This window comes from Fundulus heteroclitus, chromosome 16 (assembly GCF_011125445.2).
Source record: "Fundulus heteroclitus isolate FHET01 chromosome 16, MU-UCD_Fhet_4.1, whole genome shotgun sequence".
Classification (NCBI taxonomy): Eukaryota; Metazoa; Chordata; class Actinopteri; order Cyprinodontiformes; family Fundulidae; genus Fundulus; species Fundulus heteroclitus.
The window spans coordinates 1449726-1459559 of record NC_046376.1 but is presented as its reverse complement, the minus strand read 5'-3'; the positions used below and the strand labels follow the sequence as shown (position 1 = coordinate 1459559).

The 9834-nt window shown below is 42.1% G+C and overlaps 1 protein-coding gene across 1 annotated transcript; it reads right to left on the bottom strand.

Annotated features, from left to right (window-relative positions):
- Positions 1-108: 108 nt before the first annotated feature.
- hsd17b14 (hydroxysteroid (17-beta) dehydrogenase 14) lies at positions 109-9175 on the bottom strand. The gene is made up of 9 exons (XM_012851934.3): positions 8947-9175; positions 8822-8860; positions 8627-8724; positions 7717-7783; positions 7529-7620; positions 7206-7310; positions 6957-7024; positions 4607-4703; positions 109-333 (listed from the first exon to the last, which is right to left on the bottom strand). Exons 1-9 carry the CDS (start codon positions 9026-9028, stop codon positions 178-180), a joined length of 804 nt encoding a protein of 267 aa, XP_012707388.3. The 5' UTR covers positions 9029-9175; the 3' UTR covers positions 109-177.
- Positions 9176-9834: the final 659 nt, after the last annotated feature.

Here is a 9834-nt window from a genome sequence, read left to right as displayed (position 1 = left end):
CGGTGTGGATTGGACTGTCAGGAGGGGAGTGGTAGGGATCCTGTTACTGTTGGCCTGGATGCCAAAATGTACCGTAACTATTATTCATTATCCTGGCACACCAACATGTTCTGATAAAAAGGTGATTTATTGAAATGCTGCAGCTGGTGCCACTGCTCTCCGTTAGTCTCCAGATGATCAGAGGCCTTCAGGATGGAGCCGACTCTTGAAGCCGTAGTCGAGTTCAGCTCCTCCACTGAGCAGCAGGTCCACGCCGGTGCAGAACGTAGCGTCTGCTGCCAGGAACACAGCAGCCAGTCCACACTCGGCCTCCGTCCCCATCCGACCCATCAGCTGTGGGGGGGGGGGGGGGTAAAACACACATTAAAGGGGTTGAACATGCGGCCCTTGTCTATGGAGACATGCAGCTGCTCCAAAAGTTGCTGCTAAGCAGTAAAATCCGCTCGACCTGCATTTAATTCATATTTTTTAACTTAGCTTACCCCTTAACTTTGGTAAAAAGTTAAAAATTAAAAACACAGGCTTCTTTGTTCTGTGAAGGAAAGACGGATGTTATACCCTGCTTAATCTATAGAAGACACTGCATCTACAAAAACAATATAATATCTTGCAAAACTATTTACACTACTGGGATTTAATGATTGCCAGTGACACAAAGTATGACTTAACTATGACTATTAATGACTATATGCACACTTTTTAACGTCTCAGGGAGTGTGTCGTCTGATACATTCATGTGATTGGATGGTAATTTACATTTTCCTGGCTGCTATCTGCCTCTGACTCGACCATTTAAATCTATCAGATGCAGAGAACTATTTGCACGCGTTTAGCTCAGGAAGTGATGTTGGAGCATTCAACTATTTGAACTTTGTGTCACCGGACTTCCACTCAGTTCTTTCTGACAATGTTTTGACACATATCCAGGAGTCTTTGCACTCTAAGCCGGATGCAGATCAGTGACCCACCCATCACTGTCCTGGAGCGTTAGAAGCTATTGCTTGGTGTGAGTGGAGCACCAAGCAATAGCTTCTAATGACTCAGGACAGTGACTGGTGCAGGGGTGTCAAACTCAAATACACAATGTGCCAAAATTTAAATTGAAAAAAGCTGCGGGCCAAGGTTGAACAAATTAATTTTTAATATGGACCCAAACAAGTTTTGATTTGACAATAAATATTGAACAAGCAAGGCTTATATAACTTAAAAGTGCAGGTGTGCAAAATTGAGTTACTAAAAATAATAATAAAACATATCAATGGCATTTTAAATAAAATTTTAATAAAAATTGAATGCCTCCTTTCTGAGGTAAATGTCAAAATTAGCTTCGTACACAGGCTAATACATTTGAAAATGAAATAACATGACAACTATGAATAAATCATTAAATAAACTATGAATAAACAATTTAGGCCTTGGAGTAACAAAAGAAGGTGCATAGAAAACTTATTTATTGCTCATTTTGCGACACACTGATCTACTTTGATACTTGGCATCTTTTCTTGGATGCCAGTCCATCAATGTCGGGGCTCAGGGTTTGAGCTGAGGAAACCTTCATTATCGAACAAAGGTGTTCGTCAGTCAGACGTCTCCTGTGAGACGTTTTCGTCATCTTCATTGAGGAGAAAAGTTGCTCACACAGGTAAGTGCTACCAAACATGGAGAACAATTGAAGAACTTCGGTGCGGAGCTGAAGCATCGTGTCAGGATGAACTGTGGAAACTGTGCGGCTCCAACAGCATCAAACTTTGACTTCAGCGTTTCATCACACTGGAGTTCAATCTGCTCCATTTGGAGGTTGGTTGGTTCTTTTTCCACATCAACTGCGAAAGGATTACTGAGCAGTTCAAATCTAAGTTTCTGGACATCAAAGTCGCCAAATCGCCGGCTAAACTCAGCGCAGAGCACACTGAGTTTTTCAGCAAACTGTGCGCACACGGCGGTAGAGATCTGCGTTTTCATGGTTTGGCAGCGGGGGACATGGCCAAAGTTTGCTTGTAGCATCTGATTCTCCCACAGGCAGATCTTAGTTTTAAAAGCTCTCACTGACGCATACATATCTGTGATGACGCGTCCCCGCCCTTACAGCTGCAGGTTCAGCGCATCGAGGTGGCTTGAGATGTCACACAGAAACTGTTGCTCCCGCAGCTCTGTTGTGTCCTTCCCTTTGCTTTCCACAAACTGACATATTTCTTCACGCAGTTCGAAGAATCTGTTGAGCACATTTCAGCGGCTTAGCCATCTCACCTCTGTGTGATACGGCACATCTGCGTATTCTGAAGCACACTCTTCCAGAAAAGACTTAAACTGGCGGTGATTGAGACCTTTGGCTCTTATGAAGTTAACAACTTGTGTTACTGTGGTCATAACATCCTTTAGCGCTTTACCACACAGGGATTCCTGATGTAAGATGCAGTGATAAACAGAAAGTTCACCTTCACAGTTCTCTTCTCGCATCTTTTCATGAATCCTGCCCACCAGTTCATTCTTTTTACCACTCATCGCTGGCGCACCATCAGTGCTTAATCCCACAAGTTTATCCCACGGCAGGTTTATTTCAGTTACACATTTGCAAACCTCCTCAAAGATTTCTTTCCCTGTGGTTGTACCATGCATGGATTTAAATCCCAAAAGCTCCTCTGTAACACACAGATTTGAGTCCATGCCACGGACAAAGACTGACAGCTGCGCAGTAACAGACGTGTCAGTGCTCTCATCCACAGCAAGGGAAAAAGAAACAAAATCTTTTCCCTTCTCCATCAACTGGACATGTAGATTAGTGGCAAGCTCACATGTGTGCTCAGCTATTGTGTTTCTGCTCAGGCTTACATTTGCTAAAGCTTGCCTTTTCTCTGGGCACACTTGGTCACAAACCTTCATCATGCACTTTTTTACAAACTCTCCCTCATTAAAGGGTCGGGCTGATTTGGCGATTTCTTCTGCCACGATATAACTTGCCTTTACAGCAGCTTCACTTTGTGTTGTGGCTTTTGTGAACATTTTCTGTTGTGAAACCAAACCTCTTTTCATCTCCTTTCCTTTCTGGCTCCTTTGAGAGGGGTCCAAGTCCTTATATTTGTCCTGGTGTTTCGTTTCATAGTGTCGTCTAATATTGTACTCCTTAGTTACTCACACATTGGCTCCACAAACAAGACAAACAGGTCTGTCGTTTACATATGTAAACAGATATTCTGTCTCCCACCTGTCCAGAAAAGTTCTATTTTCTGCCTTTCTTTCACCATTTCTTGTTAGGGTAACACAGTGACAGCTGTAGTTTGAGGTCACAGTGTGGTTTGGGGGAGAGGCTCCTGGGATGCGGGGTGCGCCGGGGCTTTCAACCGAAGGAGTGCACAAGCTACTGGCACAGAGGAGGAGGCGTGTCTGCCTCTGTCCTGATTGACCTGCCAAAAAACAACAGAGCATTATGGGATTTGTAGTCTAAGCGGTGAATGCGGCGTCACAGCGTTGCCACCTTATAAGACCGGCGGGCCGGCTCTAATATTAATTTTAAATTGCCCCGCGGGCCAAATATAATTACACTGCGGGCCAAATTTGGCCCACGGGCCAGAGTTTGACACCTATGGACTGGTGGGTCATTGGTTTGCATCTGACTGAGAATGCTCCAGGAGGACGGGCCTCCATGTCCTTAAAAACAGCAGCGCTCCACCTGCAGGATGCTCAGTGTGAGCCACCAGAGCTGACAACAGCCCCATTTCCACTCCCCTTGTTAAACCGATCCGTGCCGAGCTCAGACCGAGTTTGGATCAGTTAACCGTGCCGAGCTCAGACCGAGTTTGGATCAGTTAACCGTGCCGAGCTCAGACCGAGTTTGGATCAGTTAACCGTGCCGAGCTCAGACCGAGTTTGGATCAGTTAACCGTGCCGAGCTCAGACCGTTCTCGGCACGGTGAATAAAGGATGGAGTATAAACGGGGCTTTAGAATGCTCCAGGAGGACGGGCCTCCATGTCCTTAGAAACAGCAGCGCTCCACCTGCAGGATGCTCGGTGTGAGCCACCAGAGCTGACAGAGACACCTGGACAGGTGTGAAGTCTGTTTGCTGATGGCTGATAGCTGAGAATTTGCTCAGGCGTGTTATGTGTGAATTCTGAGACGTCACACCAAAACGTCATTATGGTGCCATAAATGACAATAAAACATTTTGCTACCAGGAAGTTGACACTATTTACTGTTTTAGTGATTCTTAAAACCAGTTTTACACGAGATTTTACTAATTGCACGCCTTACTTTTTATTTGTAACATTTGGGAAACCACGTATTTTTTCGCTGTACATTGAACCATTTTGGGTCTGACATTTATTTAAGACGCCCGTGACTCTTTCACCATAAAACAAAATGCAGCTGGAACAAACAAGTTTTGTCAAATGTTATTCTAAATTGCATTTTAAACATGAACATTTTGACATTCTGTCTGCTGGCCCTGAGAATGAAGCTGTGTCCTTCATTAACGACAATAAAACACAACTTGTTCTCTCTGCTTATCCAGTTTAGCAGACAGTGGAGCCACTTCACAGGCTGTTGATATCGGGGCCTCCTATTGGTCGTGGGGCTCTAAGCAGCTGCTTAACGTGCTTAATGCAGCTCACCTGTGCATTTTCCCCCGCTTGGATGGTGGCTGCAGCATCGACCGTCTGGGCTGCAAGGTCTTCCCACAAAGGTGTCATCACGTTACCTGGAGAGATGCTGCAGCACGTCAGACACGATTAGCACATTAAAGCTAGGAATGCACCGTGTACCAGCAATGAGATCCTGAGTCAGGTGTGTTGAAGCAGAGACGCATCTAAACGTTGCAGGACTGCAGTTTAAAACCCCGATTTACAGATTTCCTTATCCCTGGAATTTACAAGTTACTTTTATGAGTTTAAATGCTAATCTGCTGGACTCTAAGGCTTACTCTTTCAAGCTTGCAAGTAATTCCTTACTTACTTTCCCAAAATCTAGAGCCTACATTCCAAGAAACTACAGGTTACCTTTAAAGAAAACTTAAAGGCTAACTTTCTGGAACTTAAAACGCACTTTCTACAGTTTAAGTAACCTTCCTGGAATTTATGATCTTCTTTCAGGGCCTCATAGGTTATTTTACAGAACTAACTAGTTTCCTTTAATTTGAAGCCCCCTTTCTAAACCTAAAGGGCACTTTCTGGAAACTTATGGTTCCATTTTTAAAGTTTCAGGTTTATTTCTGGAACCTACGAGCTATTTTAGGGAACTTGAAAGTTACTTTCCTGGAACTGACAAGGTACCTATAGAACTTTTCTTGAACCTTACAGGTTACTGTTCCTTAGATGTAACCTGTTTTTATCGAGGTTTATTGCTGGAACACAAACCACATATATTCTATAACGCACATGTTGCGTTCTGGAAACTTTAGGTGACTTTCTCTGAACTTTGCAGAACTTACGGGATACTTTCCCATACTTACAGCTTGCTTTTCGGAAGCTTGCCGTTTACTTTCAGGAGGTTGTGTAACAGAGGTTGAGGCAAAGCACCCTGGAGCTTTATGACAGTTTTTTTACTGACAAAATGTCCAGCTTTTGGTCCTCATGACCCCCTGACTGCTAAGCTTTTAAGCTTTTTGTTAACATTCTTTTTGTCCAAATCAAATCTCTTTACCAGCGCCGCTTGAAGGAATGTTTTTGCAAAATATTAGATCTTGACATTCAGGAATATATGTTTATTGATCTGAATAAAGTAAAAATTTATTTAATTTAAACTGTCTGCATGGATGAAAACATAGAAGTTAAACTTTTTCCATGGGTTAATGGTTAGAACATGGCTTATGCGTCCCAGGAAGGCTGCAGGTTCCCTGATTAGAATCCCATAGACTGAACCGTTCACACTGAGCCTGGTTCTGGTTCTGCTGGAGGTTCTCCTCCCTGTTAAAGGGGAGTTTTCCTCTCCACTGTCGCTTCATGCATGCTCAGTATGAGGGATTGCTGCAAAGCCATCAACAATGCAGACGACTGTCCACTGTGGCTCTACGCTCTTTCAGGAGGAGTGAATGCTGCTTGGAGAGACTTGATGCAACCTGCTGGGTTTCCTTAGAGAGGAAACTTTCTCACCAACCTGGAGGATCTGATGGAATCAAAGAACCTTGAGATGACGTGTTTCATGAACTGGCGCTTTCTGTAAATGAAGCTTTAAATCATTGCACAAAAGAACCTTATGACCTGATTAGTTGTTATCTGTGACTCATGAAGGACAACTAGTTCATACAAACTTATTTATTTACAATACAATGTTTTTTTTTTAAAAAAAAAAAATCTTTTTGACCACTATAATGAAAAAAAAAAAAACTCACTGTAATCCTTGTTCATCGTCTGTTTTGTGTTGTTGTCTTTTATGTGTACTCTTAGCTGTAGTGGCCAAAAAGAAATTTCACCCCATTTCACTCAAAGCATCTTTGAATCTTTGAATTTTCCAAATGAGACTGTTCGCATTTAACTCCTCATTTAACTTTTTTCTACACCTGAATTATTGCAGTTTCAGATAAAAGTTGTACATAAATATCAAATACTTAAAAAAATATACAAAATATTTAAAAGGAATAAAATTGTACGTAATCTTGTGAGTGTATATTTATAGAATCTTTGAATCCAAAATTCTATAAATTAGGATAAGTTAGGTAATCATTTAATTCCATTTTATGTATTCCAGCAATTGACAGCGATTATATCAAGGAATAAGTAATTGTATATAATTTCCAGAAGCTTAAAAGATACATCTGTCCTTTTCGTATTTTGCTTTTCAATAAGAAGTGTAAAGTTGGCCGATTTATAATTAAACCATTAGTATAAAAGTTCAGGTGCATACAGTCATTACTTAAGACATAAAAAGTTAAACAAAATCACCACAAACCCTTTGCTTTGTACAGACAGAGTGCAACTTTGCTGTAATGTCTGTAATCTGAAAGAAGCTTGAGTTTGTGTGGCTCACCAGTTCACCCTCACGCTGTGTGCGCTCTCATCCACGGCCATGGCCTTGGTCATGGAGATGATCGCCCCCTTGTGGAGAAACACTCACATTACCTGACATCCTGACACCTTCTCATTAAGGTTTTTGGCCTTTTGTCAGCTGGCTGATAGGAAATGGGGACATGGACATGTGGCAAAGATCCATGGGCTGGGATTTAAACCCACGGACCTCACGCTGCCCTGCGTCACCCCCCCTCACACCTTTACTCACTTTAGTGGCAACATAAGGTGCAGCATCTTTCTGACCGATGGTGCCCACAAGACTGGAGATATTAATGATGTTTCCCTGACGCTGACGTAGATGTGGTAAGGCAAACTGCAGGGAGGGGGAGAGCAAAATTATATATTTAGTTATGATATTTTCAGAAAGGGAAACACTGGATGAGATCATTTGGAATAGAATAATAAGTTATTGAACAGTTTTCTAGTCTTTGAATGCCCCTTGTGTATTTGTCTAAAAGTTCAGATTAAAAAGAATTTTTAAGGATTGCTTTTCTGCAATGTTTGCATTTAATAATAATAAAAAAAGATTACTTTTGAAGCTAAGAAGTAGCTGACAAGGTTCAGATTTAGCAGATTCCTGAACTCCTCTGCTGTGGTTTCATCGGTGGGTTTGTGAGGAGGATCTGAGATGGAAGAACAGCAAAAAAAATAAAATAAAATAAGGAAAACAAGCTTAAACGTTCCTGCTTTGTCCCCACGCTGTTCTGGTAGAGACTCACGCCAGCCTGCGTTGTTCACCAGACAGTCGATGCGTCCGTACAGCTCCACGGTGACTGCCATCAATCGCTGTGAAGACAGAAAACACAAACCACACATTTCCACATCCGCAGCCCTTTAGCTGCGTTATTTATTCCTAGATTACTTTTACTCCTTTCTTATTGTCAATTGTCATGCAGCATAAAACTTGCATTTAGAAGTTATTTGCCACAGATGTAACCAAGATGTTGTAATTATAATTTATCGTGTTTGTTTCCTTCTTCACAGCAAAAGTAAGAAGTTTTATATCGAACCATCAGTTTTTTTTAGGCAAATCTATTTTTTGGGGATATTTAAATCTCCTTTACTCAGACCCAGAAAAAATAACTCTCAAATTTCCACACCCACATCATCCTGCAGGGCCTTTATGTTAGTGGATAACAAGATTAATAATTTAGCCGCCTGGATTTAATTTTACAATCTAAACATGTATAACTTCTGAACTGCTTGTTGTGTGGCGCCAAACGTTCTACACATGTAACCAAGATGTAGTTACAATTTATTATGTTTATTTCTTTATTCACAGCAAAAGTAAGACGTTTTGTATGCAAATATCTGTTTTTTTAGGCAAATCTAATTTTTGGGTATTTAAATCTCATTTACTCAGACCCAGAATAACTTACTCTCAAATTTCCACAGCCACACCATCCTGCAGGGCCTTTATGTCAGTGGATAACAAGATTAGCAGTTCAGGCATTGCACTAGTTGAGAAAAGCCTTTATAGAGTATAAGTGTGCATGTTTTGGGGAAAATAGACCCTCTGGCCTGTGATTTAAACTGTTGTGGGATGAGGTTCCCGGGTGGAGAAGAGCCTGCAGCTCTACGTTGTGTTCAGGTAATGTTTGCACCCTGAGCGTCAGCGTCTCGCTTCACCTGGATGTCGTCCTCCTGGGTCATGTCACACCTGACAAACGTGCATGATCCTGGGCCCTGCGCCTTCAGCTCTGCTGCCAGGGCTTCGCCTTCTGCAGCTGAAACGCATGAACGCCGTGAGCCACAGATCCCGCATCTGCTGTCAGCCCAGCCGGTTTTACGCAGACGTCATTATGCCCAGTGCGCAACACTGACCTCCTCTGGCGCAAAACACCACGTTGGCTCCATTTTCCACTGAAAAGAAAAACGCAAGTCAGTGCGCCACTTCTGTTTGCAGTCCCAACAAACACAGAGCCTATAAATAGGAACGTCCACAATACCAAAGGCTGTGACAATCCCTCTGCCGATCCCTTTGGACCCTCCGGTGACAATAACCACCTTGTTTTGGTACCGGAGGGACATTCCGCTGCGTCCCGCCACAAGACCGACGTGTTTATCCCCCAAAGGCTGAAAGTTAGTATCTGATCAATATTTCAAGCTGACTGCGAGTCTGGTCGCTTCTACTGCTCCCGCCTTCTTGTTTGTAAAGTTCAAAGTCTGACAAAAAAGACAGTTTTGCTCCGGGTGCGTTCAAGTCCCGACGAAACGATCGGAAATCCCGCTAGTAGCTGCAAAACTGAGCAAGGCTGGGAAAGGCCAGCTTCTTTGTGTGGTAGCATTAACATGAAATGTAATTCAGAGTTATTTACAGGGAAAACTGATGAACAAAGATATATATAAAAAAACCCTCAAAAAACCTCAAAAACATATGAACAAAGTATCCCATATAAGTACAAAACCGTGACACAGAAGATGCGAGACACAGCAGAGAAATGTCAAAATACATGAGCTGGAAAGCATTTACTACACCTGTGTATTTATTATTTATATATACTTTAACATGGATGTATTTTGTATATGAAAATAGTAATCCAATATATAATATTCATTTATTACTGGTGAAATCTATTGTATTTGTAACATGTTGGAACCAGCCAACGTTGGAACTGCCTCCAGGCCATGGGTCGGTTGCAACATCTGATTCAGTGCATTCAGATGCAAATTTGTGAAAAATGTACTTTCATTATTCAGCTTTAAATTGATAGTGGTGCTGTTGCAAAGGACAATACATTTTTGGCTTATAACTCATAAACAGTAAGTACCACATCCAAAAACTTTTCATCACCTTGTTCCTTGAATGGTTCTGCATCGGTGAATAGGCCACGCCC